An 18,858-nucleotide genomic window follows, 5' to 3' on the forward strand; every position below is an offset into this window, starting at 1 on the left:
AGGGAAACTGGCTCGTATACATGTTACACATGGGGAAAACCACAGAATTCAATAAGAATGCTATTGCAAGCAGCATTTACAAAAAATTCTCATTTATTGAAAAAAACTTAGTGTTGTACACCTCCCCCCCCCCAGATTTTGGAGCAGACTTTTTGTCCACTGTCACAACAACAAATTTAGTTGATGTCACTGGTATCAAATATAAGTAAAAAAAGTAGAAAATATTTTACACAACATGGACCCCATTTGTTATTTTTCTTGAACATATAACTAAAATACCAGCTAATTACTACAGTTTTGTATTTAAATCATAAAATTAAAAACATTTTAAGGATTTCCCTTAAAAATTTGACACTTGTTACAAAATGATATACTTGAAAAATATAATATGTGAATAATTTGAAAATATAATGCTGATTTTTGTTGTTTGACTTCTGAATTAGTATAATATGTGAAGCTGAAAGCAAGGAGAGAAATTTTTTATTCTTCACTTGCTAATGAATTATTAGATATTTCGGTTCAAAAGCTTATTACTGAAATGAAATTTTAATGTCCTTAAAATGTGATTTAAAGAGGAAAGCTTAACAAAAATTTTAAAACTGGATTTCTCAGCCTTAAATTAAATATTTTAGCCCAAATTTTTCTTTTTACATCTTTTGTTTAGCTTTCTCCTCCTCTTTTTACTGCCAGTTTCATTATTATAAACTGAACAGCTTTGATGAGTGAAGTTAGAGGCACTACTGACATGTCAATTATATTTTTTTGCTAGCAACAAAAAACAGGAGAGAATACACAGGGTCTGTCTGGAAAGTAGTAGGAGTGATTTAAAAAAAAAAAAAAAAAAAAAAAAAAAAAAAAAAAAAAAAATTTTGACACACTGACTTAGTAGTTCTCAAAATATGTCCCTTCTGCTTCAACAGTGTTTCCAGTGACTCTGCCAATCACAGAAGGCTCTCTGGAATGCTCCCCAGCTTCCTTGTTATGGCCTGGACCGAGAAATGGTGCCGCCCTTTCATGACACTATCCAGTCGGTAGAAGAAGAAGTCTGAAGGAGCGACATCCGAGCTGTAGGATGCTGTGTCATGCGATGTTTGGTCAGGAAATTCATTCAGAGTCTGAGGCAGCAACAGTTCAGAAAATTTTGTACTTTCACTAAGTTTTCATCACTTTTTGCCACTGAAGAGCATCTTGACCATTGCTCATCTTCAAATTTCTCTCTTCTCTTCTGAAAAATTTGATGGCATCACTCCCATAAGCAATCTTGATCATGTCATGGGTCTCACTTGCAGTTTTATTCAGTTTGATGCAAAACTTCACAGCATAATGCTGCTCTAACAAATGATTCATTGTGGAGATGACAAGGCACCTTGAAAGGGGTTCACCTTTAATTTGATCTACACTCCATGAAGGCTAGGAGATCACGGGCGACTGGTGCGCTGGTAGCTAAGGTTCCCCACAACCTAGTCAGTGCAGAAACATCCCACTCTTTTGCAATGTTTTGGCAGGAAAAAAATCATTCCTACTACTTCCTTGACAAATCCAGTATGACTAAATTTTATACGAATGAAGACAGGCATTACATAATAATCTGCAGCTAAGAATACCGCATAAAGTTTTGGGCTGTAAAAATAAATTTATGATTATACATTTGAACTTTACCTGATGAGCATAAATTGTGTCATAAATCATAGTCCATGACACACAAGCTAAGTACAAGGGCAACACAGCTGACCACTGACAGGTTCCATGCAATGCAGACCAACCAAGCATGGCTCCCCAGTTGAAAGTTAACCCTACAATTTTAAGCTGAAATTAAAATACTTTTACAATATCTTGTAAACAAGATAATGTCTTCATAATTAATTTAAGAAATAATAAGGTCACATAAGGTATGAAATTTGGAAATGATAATACAAATTTTAAATGCATAAAATTTAAATACATATAAAATATTAATACATTTAAATATGTAAAAAATATTAATACATTACTACTGGTAAAGTGCATTGGCATTTTAGAGTATCTGCTTAGTTTTAAAAAACACATTCAGAAGATTATCATTACATGCAGTGATAAAGAAACAACCATAGAAATAAAAGAGTTCCTTCGAACTATACTTTTCTTAATTTTAAAAATGTCAAATAATTACACTAGCATAAGATGACAACAGTACTATAAATAAAATTTTTAAAAATAATTAAAAAAATTGAAATTAGAGGAATAATTTTCTTTCATTACGTATTATGAAACATGTGAATAATCTTTAATATTAGACATATTCTTAACCCCTTAACTGCCGCGGGCGTATATATATGCCTTGCTCAGCCGATGCGTTAACTGCCCCAGGCGTATATATACGTCCTTCCAAACTGCTATCATTTGCTTTGCGCTGCTACACCTAAAATTATTCGCAAAGTTAACGCATCGGCTGCGCATCTGGGGCAGTTAACGCATCGGCTGAGCAAGGCGTACATATACGCCCGCGGCAGTTAAGGGGTTAATAAGTTATAATGCTACCTTTCTAAGCAAATATCGATCAAAAAAATAAAACTGTTCCCTGGAGAATTTAATTATGCATTTCAATAGAAAATTTCATTGCATTTGATTTGCATTCAAATACATTTTTTAAATAATATAAAAAATTCTTGATAAATGTTTTTATCATAATGTGATGTTAAAAATTTTATATATTTTACCCTTGCTGAAAGCGAGGGTTATATCATTAACACAGTACATATACACTCTTAGACAGGGAAAAAAAAAAAAAAATAATAATAATAATGCACCAAGAAGGAGTTATCCGAATGGGACAAAAATCGGTAGAAGTGATGTGCATGTACAGAAAAACAAATGATTACAGTTTTAGAAAAATTGGATGATTTGTTGAAGTGACAGAGCTTCACAAAGTGAAAAAGTCAATAACGCGTTTGTCCACCTTTGGCCCCTATGCAAGCAGTTATTTGGCTTGGCAGCGATTGATAGAGGTTGCAGATGTCTTCCTGAGGGACAGTCCAAATGGCGCGTCAGATCGTCAACATCCTGAGCTGGTTGGAGAGCCCTGCCCATACGTGCTCAATAGGAGAGAGATCCAGCAACCTTGCTGGCCAAGGTGATGTTCGGTAAGCACTAAGGCAAGCAGTAGAAACACGTGCAGTGTGGGGACGGGCATTATCTTGCTGAAATGTAAGCCCAAGGTGGCATGACATGAAGGGCAACACAACGGGGCTTTGTCCATGTACCGCTGTGCTGTACAAATGACAACCAAAGGGGTCCTACTATGAAATGAAATGGCACCCCAGACCATCACTCCTGGTTGTTGGCCTGTCTGCCGGAAGACAAGTCAGGCTGGTATCACACCGCTGTCCGGGTGTCTCCAAACTTGCCTTCGTTGATCATCGGGGCTCGGTTCAAAGCGGGACTCATCAATGAAGAGTATTCTACTCCAGTCAGTGACATTCCAGTGCAAATGAGCCCAACACCACTGCAAACTGGCTTGATGTTGTACAGAGGTCAATGGTAGTCGGCGCAAAGGGCACCGTGACCTCAGCCCTCTTTCTGTGAACCATCTATGAATAGTTCTTGCGGTCACTGAAGCACTAGTTGCACGTACAATCAATGATAATGATGCATCTGGGGCTGCGAGTGCCACTCTGACGATTGCTTGGTTTTTACGTTCTGCCGTTTCTCTAGGCTGTTGGCAGGAGCCAACAGTCTAATAGTGGCATCGCTCCTGCTTAAATGTCGAGCTTTTCGCCGATAAGACTAACCGGCTTATTTGACCCCAACTACACGACCTCTCTCAAATTCTGACATCTGCGCATACCGTTCGCGTGCCTGTATACGAGGCATTATTACTGTCTACCAGAGTACACGAAATGAAAACGAACGAATTTATGATCTGGAATCGTAATTTCTCCTCTTAAATATCCTGCCAGTTGTGCAGATCAGATGCACTGTAGCAATAACCGATCATTCATTAGCAACCAAAATGTAAAATTTTGCATTTTCCGTCGAAACCTGTATGCATATCAATTTGCTTTATATCTTCTCGATTCCTCACAGTGAATCTTTTTTTTTTTTTTTTTTTTTTTTTTTGGTGTGTGTGTGTGTGTCTAAGAGTATATGACAAAACTGCATTCCACAAATTTAAGTTTCTATGGAAAAAAAATAGATAGTATAGTTCAGATTAAGAAAGTACGTATAATTTGTACAAACCTAAATATTATTGTAATTAAAGGGGAAAAGGAAACAATTGTTAATTGAAAAGATCATTAAATATTGCATGGCAAGGAGTTTTTCAATATATCTTATAAAGTGTCCTCTTTTTTCTGTCTTCACATTTGGGTCAATCTCCATCACAAAATCAGACAATTCCACTGCCTCTTTCAACAACTTGTTTAAAATCTTATAAGGTGCTTTATCTTTTTGTTCATTATCGCTGCATTCACAGTTGCCTGGTGTTATAAGATCATCCATTTCTTTTTTTGCCATTCTCAATTAATTCTTTGATTTCATCTTTTTCCACTGCGGAAAATCTTTCATTGCTATTGCTTTTGCAGTTTATATGATTTCCTTTGCTTCATTTTCAATCAATATAAATCTATTAAAATTGCTGACAACTTAATGCTAGAGCTGATTTCAACAAGCATTCATTAATGATGAATTCACTTATTTTTGCATTATCATCACTTGTTTCTGCATGAGGTTAATCATATCTATACAGTGTCTTAAATCAAACTGCTTTCAAAATTAGTGTAACATGCATTATTTGCAGAGATATATACATGCCTGACATAATAGGCTTTGAATGTTTTTATGATTCCTTGATCCATTGGTTATATTATGGAAGTAGTGTTCAGTGCAGGAAGCAAAACCTTTACATTTGGATGCAGTATTGTAAAGGCTTAAGTGCACTGTCCTGGACCATTACCAAGAGGTTCAGGTTTTGATGCTCAAAATCCTGGAGCATTATTGAAAAGCTCAGGTTTTGATGCTCCTAAGTGACATTTGACTTTTTAATACATGGATTTTCAAATCAGTCATTAAAGATGTATTTTATTATTCAGGCTTTCCTATTTCCCTTCCACACTACAGGCAATAGCTTAAAATTCTTTCAATACAGTGCATGAGGCATTTAGATTGCTAAATGAGCAGAAGCTTGCACTTGAAGTCTCCAATGCATTTTCACAGGAAAGCAAAGTGAATCTATCTTTAAAATTTGGGGCAACCTTTTGTGTTTTTGTGATGCAGGTTTGCTATAACATTCACTTATAAAAGTAGGTCTGCCTCATATGTATTGAAAACTTGTTGCAGAACATAACCCTTCTCTTTAATTAATTTCAAAAACTGAGGTCTGAAATTCTTGTTGCTCATTTATCTGCAGGTCCAGCTTCTTCCTGTAGCTTTACATTGGGCAGATCAAAATGATACTTAAAGTTCTCAAGTCAATCTTTACTGGTACTAAAGTCAGTTTTCTCTAAAATCGGCCATCTTTTTTTTAAAATGAAAGGAAACAAATCCAAAGCTTTTATTTTGAACAGCATCAAGTACATGAACGAACCTCTTTTGTTAACATGATTCTCAATCAAAAGTACTAGCTTTTTCCCATCTTTTCCAATACAGGGATCCTTCTTCGAAACTGAGCAACCTTTGCAAAAGTAGGCTTTGATACGAGACTCCTTTTCTTCATTCTCCCATATTGCTTTTATGCTTGACTCATTTATAGGTAGTTTCTTTGCAAGCAATGAAACATGTACTATTTCTCAATTTATCTAAAACTTCAAGTTTTTGAGATAATGTCAAAACTTTGCATCCCCCCTGCTTTATCATCTTCATTTTCCCTTTTAAGTGTTAAAATTAATTTTTAAACTCTAAGACATACAAATGAAAATGGGGAAGAGGGTTAAACACTTATAAATACATAAACACCTTGTTCTTACACCTGAACATTGGTAGAGTATGTTGCTACTGCTAGGTGCCAACGTTCTGCAATATACCATGCATAATTGAAATTTTCATGTTGGCCAAATTAAATGCAGACAGTTCAGATAACATATATAAGCAAAATTGCATTCTGCACGTTTGCGTTCAGCAAGAGTTTACCGTATCACAATTTATAAGGTGTAACTATATTTTTTACAAACAGATATTTTGAAATATTTCACTTTTCAAAGGATTTCAAAATCCAATTATTCCCCGTTCATAAGAGCAGATTCGACCGGTAGCGAAAATGGTTCTTCCAATGTGTCCCATTCACACGGCAACACGCATTAGCTGCTTCCCCGAATTGGAGGTAGAACATTCCTACCTCTCAGGAGCAGGGCAAATGGGGAGATTTCCCATACTGCACTGCACGGTTCACTTAATTTTCACAAACAACATTGCTGACGTGCAACTGACTGCTCGCTATACTGTCAGAGAAACAATCGTATTGGTAGATATCTGAGGATGCGATATCATCCAAAAAAATTATATAGAACCATACAAAATACAGAAATTTGTAAACAAGTACAGACAAGGTTATCTGATGCTGGGTATTTCAGAAATACCATTCAAATTAAAACTAAAGACATGCATACCAGCTTCAACTTCCCTAAGGGGACTTGGTACCTTTTGAATGATTTTTTTTATTTAAGAACTTTCATCTATTTTTATGAATGTTATTAAATGGTTTTGTAAGACAATATAATTTTAAGCTGAGAAAAAAATTTTTGCCAGTATTTTTTTTTAATTAAAATTTAATTTTCTAAAACGTTTATAATCAATATTAAAACATTTATAATTAATATTATTGCTATTAATTTGTCATTTTATTCATTTTTTCAAAAAGCAAAGTTTGAAATTTTAGCAGCCACAAAACATTTTATTTAAAACCACTCAGCAGCATATGTGGTTTCTTTTCTTCTTTTAATCATTTGGTCTCGTATATGAACTTAAAAAATGTTTAAAGCTTTATTTAAAAAATGTTTTAAAAATACAAAATATTATCAGTTTTCCAAAATTCTTTTTGTAAAAGCAGTCGCAAGGATGAAAGTTAAACGTGTTCAAAAATCAAAGAAAAATAAACTGTACATTTTTAAAAATAAACTTTTTTTAGAAAAATCCCGTTGAAAAGGTGTTTAGCTCACATTGTTAAATAAATTCGTATTTAATTGATTTATTGAAACACAAAATTTATTTTAAGTTCGTAAAATAGGTAAGTGCCTATGTTTCATGACGATGTGAAAATGGAGTGTGTAGAGTAAAATCTCGCTTTCCTATAGCCCATTATGTCTCAAAATGACGCGATTTCGTCACAAAACATAAAATAAAAAAAAAATTCAAATTCGAATTTCGAAAAAAATCGCTTTGAGGTGCACTGGCTCTTGTCTAGATGCACCTATGTACCAAATTTCGCAGCCGTGGGTCAATTAACTTACATGTAGTGCGAACGAAAGACATACAGACAGACTCTTCTTTTATTATATGTAGATATATATATATATATATATATATTTAATCTCCAAAAGTGGAAGTGCAGATAAATCTTTTATCTGCACTATATTTAAAATTTAACCTCCAAAAGTGGAAGTGCAGATAAATGGGAACATTTTAAACTGCCTGATTTCTATTAAATGGAAATATGTTCCCAAATAAGAACTCCTTTAATATCACCTTACTTTATTTTTAAAATTTTTACAACTTAATGTCTTACTTTATTTCAAAATTTTTTATAACTGGCATGCCGTTGCACATGTAAGCTGGGATGCTGCTATACATATAAAGAGGTGTTTATCTTGACAATTAACTAATTAAAAATTTAAAATAATACATCTTTTTGTTTCCAATAATTTTCTTGATTTGTCTTCTCTGAACACAGAAATCGCTGATAAGTTTTTCAAATTATATACCTAAATCCAAAAACAAAATCTATAATCATAATGACTTGTTATTCCTTCATATATTTGATATGAAATTAGTACTTATGTTGAACTCCAGTTGTATCAAACCTAATTCATTAAACAAAATTAACAACACACTGAAAAAAACATTATTTTTTACACTTCACTTTAAAATATTTATTTTACACAAAAGCACTTTTAAAAAAATTTGGCAATGACATAAATGAAAGCACAAATATAAAAACTAAAAAGTAACTTTTGATTAATTTATTATACATTACTAAAATATGCTCCAATCTGTTAAAAAAACTCTATATTTCTTTTAAAAATAATTTTCCACTAAATGGATGTCTTTGAGTTGGACAGATAATGAATATTACACAACCTTATTTTTGAAAAGTTAAAAATTTTGCAAAAGTATTTCCTTTTGATAAATTATTAAATATAATTGCAGAAAGGAGGAATTTAACCCATTTCAAACTGCAGTAAAAAATGCATAAAACAAAATTTTAAAAAAAAATTCTTTTTAAGTTAAAATGCGAAAAGTAAGGAATCTATGAAGGCATCTAAATGGACATACCCAACATAAGTTGAGGCCAATATGAAAATCTTTTCACTAGAGGATATGCTACAATGAAAGCCAGAGAACTAGATCCAAGAACAATGCTAGATTTTTGAACAAAACAAAGTTATAAGTTTAATGATTAATAAAAAAAGTTATAAGTTTAATGATTAATACACATGTGATTTTAATTCAATATTTTTCAAGCAGAATAAAAATGCTAAAAATGTTTTTTAAAAAAGGTAAAAAGAGCATACAGCACTGATTTTGTGAATGTGCTTACGCCTACATGTAAGCTACCTAATTTAAGAATCTATTTCAGATACCTCATCATTTTTGACATCTTCACCTTCAGAATTCAAATTCTCATTTCAAAATTAATAGCTGTCATATAACTCTAACATAAAGCTCATGATGCTAATTAGAGAGTTATTAATTAGCCAATCAAAATCAAAATTAACTCACTTTGAACTAAAATTTAATCTCAAATTCATCACATTGGCTTTATGCATCTGTCGCTAGCTTGATCTGCTAATGGCTGCTGTTTCACATGTATTTCAAAATTTTATCAGCATCAATATAGTTCTTCAAGAAAAGGCCCTTATTGTGCTCATTATGATGTATAATTCTTATTAAATTGAGCTTTTCAAGAATAAAGAAAATTGTGTTTTTTTTCTTTATTCTTGAGAAGCCATGAATGCAAGCATCTGAATCTTCTCTTATAAATTATTACTTATATATATATATATAACCAAGAAGTTATACTTAAATCAAAATTGGTAGTTAACAATCTAACAGGAAGAACATACATACAATAAAATAATTAATGGAACTGTTAGAACCAAAATTCAAATTAGGAAGTTAACCATCCTTTAGCAATATAACTGAGAATAAAAGTAAATAAATAAGTGCAGCAAACTCGCTAAAACCTTCAAATCTGCCCGTTAAAATAAACTAAGAATTTAGAAATTTCAAAATTAAGTTTATAAATTATTAAAGAATGTTACAAAATTAATTAAATAATCTAAAAATTATAATTAAATTAAAATTGGGGGTTAAAAAATTCTACACTAATTGTATCAGAATTCAGTAGATTCATTATCGAAAGTAATGACAATAGCCAGTAGACAAGCAGGTACCTAATTCAAAACTCGGTGAATAGGCTAGCTGTATGAGCATATTCATGCTTTTCCTTATGTGTATCAGAAATAAAAGGCAGTTTCACTCAGAAAATCCTCTACAAAGGCATATCTCCTCATAGGCAAAAAATAACCTAATAAATGCAATACTGTCATAATACAACAGACATATCAGGTTCATTGATATTTACTTCTGAACCTGGTGTCAAGCAAGAAAAAACAAATATTAGGATCCAGTATATGTCAGTGAATTTTTCACTTCTGTCAGGACAGGAGATACAGGTAACTCCTCGCAAATCCAAGTATTAATTAAACCAATTTTGATATTATATGCAACTCTATTTATCTGCTAAATATACAATGCAGCTTTCTGCGGAATGGCTGTGATGATAGGATTATAATGCCAAGTAACATCTTTCAAAAAAACTGAACATCAAACTGTTTTGATTCATGAATAATCAGCAATGATTTAAATAGATTAGAAATAAGAATTAAAAATGCCTTCAAAAAACATCAAGATGTCTCTTTAACAAATATGTACACTAAGAATTACCTGATGGATTATCATCTGAACTGTAACACATTTTGATAATAAAAATTTAAAATCAATCGAAGCAAACTTATCACTTTATACAGAACTTTTAAACATAGTGATAAAAATTACCAAAGAACAGCCAGGTTGCTTTTTCTGAACTTATCACATTAATAAATTAAAACAATTTTTTGCCGATTTTATTTGTGTTCTCAGCACATACTTCAATAACATAGGCCAGTGTTTCTCAATTTGTTGTATGCATATCCTTGGGGGTATGTGAAATAGTCTCAGGGGTACGTAGAAAAGAGATATATAATGACGGAAAATGATAGATATTATGGTGGTGGATAGACTGAACATAACATAAAAGGTAAGCAGAAGTTGTAACAACTGGCATTTCCAATATAAATTACATTTCATTATGAAAAATCAAAATAACTAAATTGAATCCAAAATAATTGTAATTTAGAAAGATATGAATGTTCTAAATTCAGTATAGATATGCATTTTATCTGCGAGATCAGTACCTGTCAAAAGGGATCAAACCAGCGGCCAACACTTGACAAACATTCCTACACCTGATATGCTATTTGCAGAAAAGCATTGTCTAATGGTAGAAAAAAGCCTTCACTACTTACTCTTCATATTCAAATTAAACACTCAGATTTTAAAGACAAAAACCAGACTTTTTTTTATGAATGTGCTCAAAAATAAATGCAATATAGTTATGTACTTGTCTTGTGGTTGTACTAATGGAAAAGTAGTTAAAGGCTGTTATCACATCAGTCACTGTACCAACAGTGATGCCAAAAATCCCATGATTGTTGAAAATTTGATTTTGTCCAGCATTAAAGCTGCAGTTTCGTTTTTGTATGTTCAATAATGACTATTTTCACAAAACAAATGCTATCCCTCTCTCCATTGACACAGTCTCCCTCAGAATCAAAGACATTTCTGATAATATGGAAGAGACATTGGTAAAAGAAGTCAGTAACAGTAAATACTTTTTTCATTCAAATTGATGAGAGTACTGATGTATTTGCTGTTTTGATAGTTACTGTAAGGTACCTGAAAGGAAATTAATTTGTAGAATGGCTTTTACACTGTTATCTTCTTTTTGAACATAAGACAAATGCAGATCTTTTTCATGCTAGTACTTTAATAAAAAGTGAAATAAAGTGATCACAGTGCTGTGGTTTAAGCACTGGTGATGGCAAGAATACTATCAGGTTGTTACTCTCGTCTCCTCAATATGCCAAAGCTGTGTCCCCTTGGTAAAATGGACAAACTGTTGCATCCATCGACAAAATCTACCATCAAAGTCCCTTCCTACTAGTATGAAAGATGTTTTGGATAATTCTGTAAAAGTGGTTAATTTCGTCAAATCCCCAACATGAATTTAAGGCTATTCTGATCATTGTGTCAAGAAATAGGGAGTACTCACAAAACCTTATTCTTTCATACTGAAGTTCGATGGCTGTCTCAGGGTAAGGTTCTTACACATTTGTTTGAACTTAGACATGAAGTCAAAGCATTCTTTGAGAACCAACCTTTTTGACTTTCATTTAAATTTGATTATCCTGAATGGCTTCAAAGCTTTGCATCTGGTATCTTTCTGAAATCAAACCAGCTAAATTCATCTCTTCAGAACAGGGCAGTTATATTCCAAGTAACCAATAGTCTTTCACTAAAATTGAGAACTTTGAAAGTTATATATATTGAGAATAGAATATATTGAGGTTTTTAAAACACTGCACAATGTCCTCTGTGAAATAGATTTTCATGCTTCTTGAGAGATTAAGAAACAAATTATACATCCTCTGAATGGACTGAAGGCAGCTTTCAAAAATTATTTTTCTAAACATGGAACAGATAACCACTGGATTGCATATCCTTTTAGTAAAAAGTATTTTCAATGTGCACCTTTATCAATCCAAGTAAAATTTAAGTTGATTGATTTGAAAATGGGTTCTTCCCTTAAAGTAGAATTTGAAAATAAAATTTTCCATCTCATTCTGAACTGACTTGAAAGAAGAATATCCTGAACTGTTCAACAAAACAGTCATTATTCTGCTAACCATTCACAAGCACTCTATTAATGAAGAGAGCTTTTTCGTCCTGCAATACAAAATAAGCATAGGAACAGATTCAGACATGAGGCTGCATTTGTCATCTCCCGACCCAGATTTTTAATACTGTGTGCTGCCAAACAGCCTCAAGGTTCTCATTAAATGTGCTCATATATAACTTGTCTAATTATTATTAATAATGTGTCTAATTACCTACACCAATTTTGCATAACTGGTAAAAATAAAAATATTTCTGTATTATTGTATCTGTATATATAAATGTCAGTAATTATACATAATGGGATGGGGTATATGCAGCAGTGATGATAGTTCACATAAAAAATGGCTGAGATACACTAACTTAGACAATTAAAGAAAATTAAACATAACTATGAAAATGGAAGCAACATACCTGTACCAATTAAGCTGGAGCAAGACAAGAAGAGCAAGTGACAACTGTCCACCAAGAAACATCCATGCATCTAAAACACTTATGTCTCCGCTTGCTAAAGGACGCTGTTTGGTTCGTAAAACCTACAATCAAAATAAAAAAAAAAAAAAAAAAAAAAAAGGCAATATCTAAGAATGACGTCAAAAGGAAGAGCTAATATTTTAGTTTCAGAAATTCAGAACTGGAAATTTTATTTTTAAAACCAGTCAACAGATTGGTGAACTTGACGTTGATTACAAACACAAGATTGCCAAAAAAATAGTAACATTGCATACAGAAAATACCTGACTACCTGCAGATAGACAGCTCCTAAGAAATGTATCAGCAGATATTATACGACAACAACATGAAAACAGTTTCAACAGAAATTCCCCATTTATGATTATTGGTTTAGTTAGTTATTGTGAGAATAACTGCAGTTAGAACTACCTATCCTAGAGCATATGTCTTCATGACAAACTTCCTAATAAAAACTATTCTATTGTGTGTAAAGCCTGTTTTCAATATTTAAAGCATCATGTAGCTCAAAGTAAAATATTTGGTACTTTTCTGTTTTGCCGGCGCAGGCGATAAAGTTGCCAATAATGGTACAACTGGTGCCAAATGGAATATCCTCGCTGGTAACCTTTTACGCCTCATTTTCAAAACAAGTAGCAGTCGTTTCTTATCAGACTGGTTGTTTCTTTCAATACTGGCATATAATTACATAGAATTTTTACCAGATAGTTCAATTTTATGCCCTAAGGCCATTCGCGATAAATAAGTCAATTAGGATGCAATCACACCGCTCACCCGAAGGCTAAAATATAGAAAGGGCAAAGTCAAGGATTAAATGCATCAATTCTAATGAGAATGCACTAGCGAAGTAAAGGACTGTGGTTTTACATATTTCTGAGTAAGCTATTTGTACGAACTGAAATAATCCATTTAAACTTGTATTCCAAATTAAGATTTAACTTCAAATTAATATAGATAATTACCGAGAGAAATAGATTTTTGTAGCGTAATTTACGTGAGATGAGATCACTTGGGGGTCACGTGATGTGAACCGGCGAATCAGGATGTTGAGCCATGACAGCACAGTAAGTTCTTAAAATTAATATCCTTTTACAAATTTACTGTCTTTATTTATTAGCTTCTTACAAAATTTTAAACAATGTTAAAATGTTCATGCCTTCAAAATAAAACATTCTTAGAACTAACATTTGTTAACATTTTCTATGTCTATACTGTGTGTTATCGCCAATAAAGTCTGCTTGGCGAGATTTGCGCCGGCGAAACGGAAAAGCACCAAATATTTTATTCCTAAGTATGAATTCATCTGCTAAATTATTTGCCTTTCCTCTCTGAAAATTAGTTAATAATTTTATTAATATAACAGTATTAATAATACTAGAGATGCACTTTAAAACATTTTATTATTGAACAATAGAAATCTTGAATAGTATAAATCCATATGTAAATTGACAATCATTACCTATACAACAATTATATTGACAGAAGATGAAAATTATCTGGAATCTTAGGAGGTTGTCTTAGTGATGGTTCATTGCATTTTAACTCCCAGAAAATTAAATAATAATAAAAAAATTTTAAAAAAATTCAATTCATATAACTAATAGTTTAAAAAATTATACAAAGAAATCTAAATAAAAAAAGTAAAATTAATAAAAATATTTAAAGGACAAAACTAACTTTGGCATCTATATCTTTGTCCCACAAATCATTGATTGTACAGCCAGCGCCTCTCATCAAAAAGGCACCAATTCCAAACAAAGCAAGTAAAGAAGGATCTGGTAAACAACCTGGAGCAGCAGCAAGGGATAAACTCCAGTAACATGGCCACAGTAGTAACCAAGTGCCTAATAAGAAATTAAAGAAAAAAGCATAACAAGCTGATAAAACAGAAAATCTGATTAACTATTCTACAATTAGCAATATATACTATACTTATCATACATAAGATCATATGTAGGATCTATTATCACATATTCATAAACAGTAGAATGGTGGGAAAAATTATATTTTTTAGAGTATTAATAGCTCTATATTAAAATGTATGCCTTAGAAAAGAAATATACATAAGTACAAAATTAAAGGTTAACCTTAGAAAAGGATATTTAAACACAATTGTCAAAAATTCCACAAAAATGTTCATCTTACCTTAGAAAAACTAAGTTGAAAAGACTTCCCTGCATCTCTGTTTACCCACAGAATATGCAAATATGGAAAATTCAAGCAAATGAGGCATGAAGCAAAATTAATTATCTTGCTTCTTGCCTCATTCACAAAAAAAACTAGACATTAATTCTTAAGCTTTCAGATCTCTAATACCTTATTTCTCATGTATGTAGTTCAACTCATGTTTGAATCCTAATGTACAGAGAGACTGCAAGAACATTTTTACAGTTTCCCCATGTTATACACATGAATATTAATCAATTTTCTTCAAAAAGTTCTCTACAGAAACATCCCTCTCCTCTAGCAGATATTCCTACATTCTATGTCATAAGTAAACAAAACATGCAAATATCAATGTGAAAAAAAATCAGCTAAGTGTAGTGACTTTAACAGAAAAGTATCATTTTTAAAATGTTCATGCAGCAATGTTCATGCAGTTCATGGTGATCTACTTATACAGACCAAATCTCCCAGACAGACAGCTGCACTTTCCAAGCTAACAAACCTAGAAATATAAAAGTGAATGCCACATTTCATAAAATGTTAATTTTCTCATGAGGCATCATATCAAAATTAGACTTTTTCAAAAAAGAAATTATTACCGAATTGAAAGACTAACATGTACGCTGGATATACAGACTTAAGATATGTCGAGGAATGAATAAACACGAGAAATTATATTGATGTTTAATGCTACAGTTTTCCTCTAATCCATGAAATCAAATTATCCAGTGAGACAATAGATACCCAATCTGATGCATAGTTTCCAAAATCAGCAATAGAGGCATTCTAAATTCTCCTGTCATGGCAATCTCACCTGTGCTAGATGCTCAGAGGTGAGCCATGACACTGAAAGTTGCAAAAACACAATGTTTTGCAGCAATTGTGAGGAAGAGCATCTAACAATTTTTAGATCTTGTAACAAATGGAAAAGAAAAACAGAAATGCAGAATATAAAAGTCACCAGAAACATATCCTAAGCTGAAGCAAAGAAAATAACGGGTGGCATTTACCCTCATCCCAATGTTTCTTATGTTGATGCTTCCAAGTCTTTTCAATCTACTGGAACCCAGACATTCCCTACTACTCAAATTGAGTTATACAGAAAACTAAGCAGCAACAAACAGACAAAAAAAGAAGAAGAAAAAAACTTATATAGCATCAAAATCCATAAGCCCATTTGAATGTATGTGTGCTGATATGATGGATTCAGAGGTGGAAGCAGATAAAAGTCAATACCTACCGAAACACCATGCTTATCTAAGAAGCAGCATGGTGAGGAATAAGCTTTTGTGATTGTCATCCTCATTCCTTGGTATTGTCACAGTTTCCACCAAAGTCTTGTTCACACCGAAGACCTTACTGATGCTCAGAATCCTGTATGTATTGTGCTACGGGAAACTCTGCTAACCTTCAGGTAAACTTTGGAAGTATTGTATCACCAGAAAGATAATGCACATAATGAGGGTATATGTAGAGAGACACTGACATCCTCAATACAAACAACTACCCAGCTTCTACCCTTCTTCCTTTAGCCGCACATCTCCAGATAATAGCATCTCAAATAAACATAACAACGTTAATCTCAATATTGGGACATACAGCATCTACCAGATTAAAAACTTTATTTAGTTTGATCCATTTGTTTCCCCCTCTGCATTTGATCTTCACAATTCACAAATAACAGATCATACTTATGTATTATACTATCTAACATGAAACTGTTGCCAAGCAGCACAATTTGACACATAACATCCATGCTTTTGTTTGATGTAAACTTGATTGATTTTTGGTAAGACATCTTTTGTTTTTATTGAACAAGAATATAAATTAATTGTTATTGCTGAATTTAATTCTTGCATTTTGAAGAACATGAATTTGAGGGCTGTAGAACCCCATTTGTGACTGCACTCTTGAACATCATAGGCACAGGCAGAAGTAGCCAGGACAACCAGAATTTAAATTTACTCAACTACCAATTAAACTAGTTTTACTACACTAATTATGTAATTTCATCCTAATATTGAAGAGCACCTCAGGAAGTGATTTGAGGGTCTCCACCCCTTTTTCTCCATGATCAACCTCTCGAGAGGACTTTCAACTCACCCTGAATTATGAATCCCTGCCTTGACACACAGACACTACACGCTTACAAATATGGATCCTGCAGGATTCAAGCCTGAGCCCATTGGTTAGTAGAGAGAATTAACATTTTGAATGGGGAAAGAACAGCTGACAAAACAATAACACTCATAGTGATCTAAACAGAGCTTCCAGTAAAATCAGAGGAGATAACAAAATATGCTACTGTTGTGTTATCAGGACCGGATCCAGAAATACAAGGTCTGGCTATTAATTTCCAGGACTCATGGAATAACTCAGAAGGGAAAAAAAAAAAAAAAAAAAATTAAACACACAGCCATTTAATATGATTCAATCAAAGTAATCCCCATCAGCTGTAATGCATGTCTGTGCTCGGCTGTACAAATTTCGGAAAGAAGTTTTTAAGTCCTCTTTTGGAACGCTCTTTAATAGTGACGTTACAGTTTTCTTGATGGCTTCGACATTTTGAAATTTTGTTCCCTTCAGCGAATTTTTCAGCTTAGGAAACAGGAAAACGTCTGCAGGTGCTAGGTCTGGAGAGTATGGTGGATGCTGCATTCCAACGACACCATGATGGGCTAAGAATTGCCTCACAGGCAATGCAATGTGTGGGCGGGCATTGCCACGTAACAGCAGCCAACTCCCATTTTGTTGAAAATGAGGCCTCACTCTACGAATTCGTTTTCACCTCAGAAACTTCTGTGTAGAACTATCCATTGATAGTCATGTTAGGAGGAAGAAATTCATGATGAATGAGTCCACCGCAATCGAAGAAAGCGATTAATATGACCTTGATTTTGGACTTTTCAAGTCAAAATTTTTTCTGCCTTGGTGAACTTAAAGACCGCCATTCGGAGCTTTGACGCTTGGTTTCAGGCTCATATTGATAACACCAAGACTCACCTCCTGCGACTATCCTATCCAGGAATGCAGGGTCAGCATCAGCTCTGTCGATAAGTTCACCACATGCGTCCAGTCTCAATTGCTTTTGTTTGTCTATTAAATGGTGAGGAACGAATCTGGAACAAATCTTGCGTTTGCCTAGGTCTTGCATCAAAATTTGCCAAACCGTCTCATTGTCCAAGTCGAATTTATTCGCAAGTACTCGAATAGTCAATCGACGATCACATTTCACCACATTGCGAATTTTTTCAATTGCTTCAGCCGTGCGTACGGACTGCGGCCGACTTGTGTGTGGATCATCTTCAACGCTTTTGCGCCCGTCCTGAAAGCATTTAAACCATTCAAAAGTTCTTCAGCAGGATAATGCTTCCTCGCCGTAAACTTGTTTTAACATTTTGAAGGTTTCCGCTGCTGTCTTGCCCAATTTGAAGCAAAATTGAATGTTAATTCTTTGCTCCATTTTCAATTTAACAATAGAAATTTAAGAGCTATGTTTTAATGTTCCTTTCTAAGAGAACCACTCACTTCAGAATGGCACCGATTGCACTGCACATGCGCAAGAAAACGCTCTTCAATATGCAATCATTAACGCCATCTTCCGACTGTTCGTTCTCCTACAGTTACATCAGTCCTGGAAATTAATAGCCGGACCTTGTATATATATGAATGTATGTGTATGTATACATATACACATCATATATGAACATACACACAAGTACACATTCATGCATTTCTGAATTTGGTCCCAATAACAGAATAGCACCAAAAATAGCAAAAATTGCAAAAGCCTTTTAGCTTTTTTATTTTAAAAATGTAGTAGGTTAAATACTTCCACAGCAGGTGGCTACTTAGTGAATAAAGAAGAGAGACTGAAAAATGTTTTATTATAAGAGTTGCAGATAGAAGTGTAGCACAGAATTCCACAGGAACCAAAATCTTCTAACTATGGAAGAGTATTTCTTCATAATTAGTTTCATTATGAGAAAGTCTCAGCTTGTCACTGTCATGTGAAAATTTTTATAAATGTGATTGCAA

At 33.2% G+C, this 18,858-nt stretch overlaps 1 protein-coding gene across 3 annotated transcripts in view; it reads right to left on the reverse strand.

Moving 5' to 3' along the window:
- Coq2 (ubiquinone biosynthesis protein COQ2, mitochondrial) overlaps positions 1–18,858 on the reverse strand; it is a 70,366-nt gene that overhangs the window by 16,647 nt on the left and 34,861 nt on the right. For all 3 annotated transcript variants that reach the window (XM_035365592.2, XM_035365590.2, XM_035365591.2), the window contains 4 exons: positions 14,332–14,498; positions 12,598–12,719; positions 8,461–8,546; positions 1,660–1,793 (listed from right to left, as the gene is read on the reverse strand). In XM_035365592.2, coding sequence (XP_035221483.1) covers positions 1,660–1,793; positions 8,461–8,546; positions 12,598–12,719; positions 14,332–14,498 — 509 coding nt within the window. The remainder of the gene's footprint in view (positions 1–1,659; positions 1,794–8,460; positions 8,547–12,597; positions 12,720–14,331; positions 14,499–18,858) is intronic.

The sequence above is a fragment of the Stegodyphus dumicola genome, chromosome 9 (assembly GCF_044657685.1).
Source record: "Stegodyphus dumicola isolate Sdum_Otavi_A_Nest chromosome 9, ASM4465768v1".
NCBI lineage: Eukaryota > Metazoa > Arthropoda > Arachnida > Araneae > Eresidae > Stegodyphus > Stegodyphus dumicola.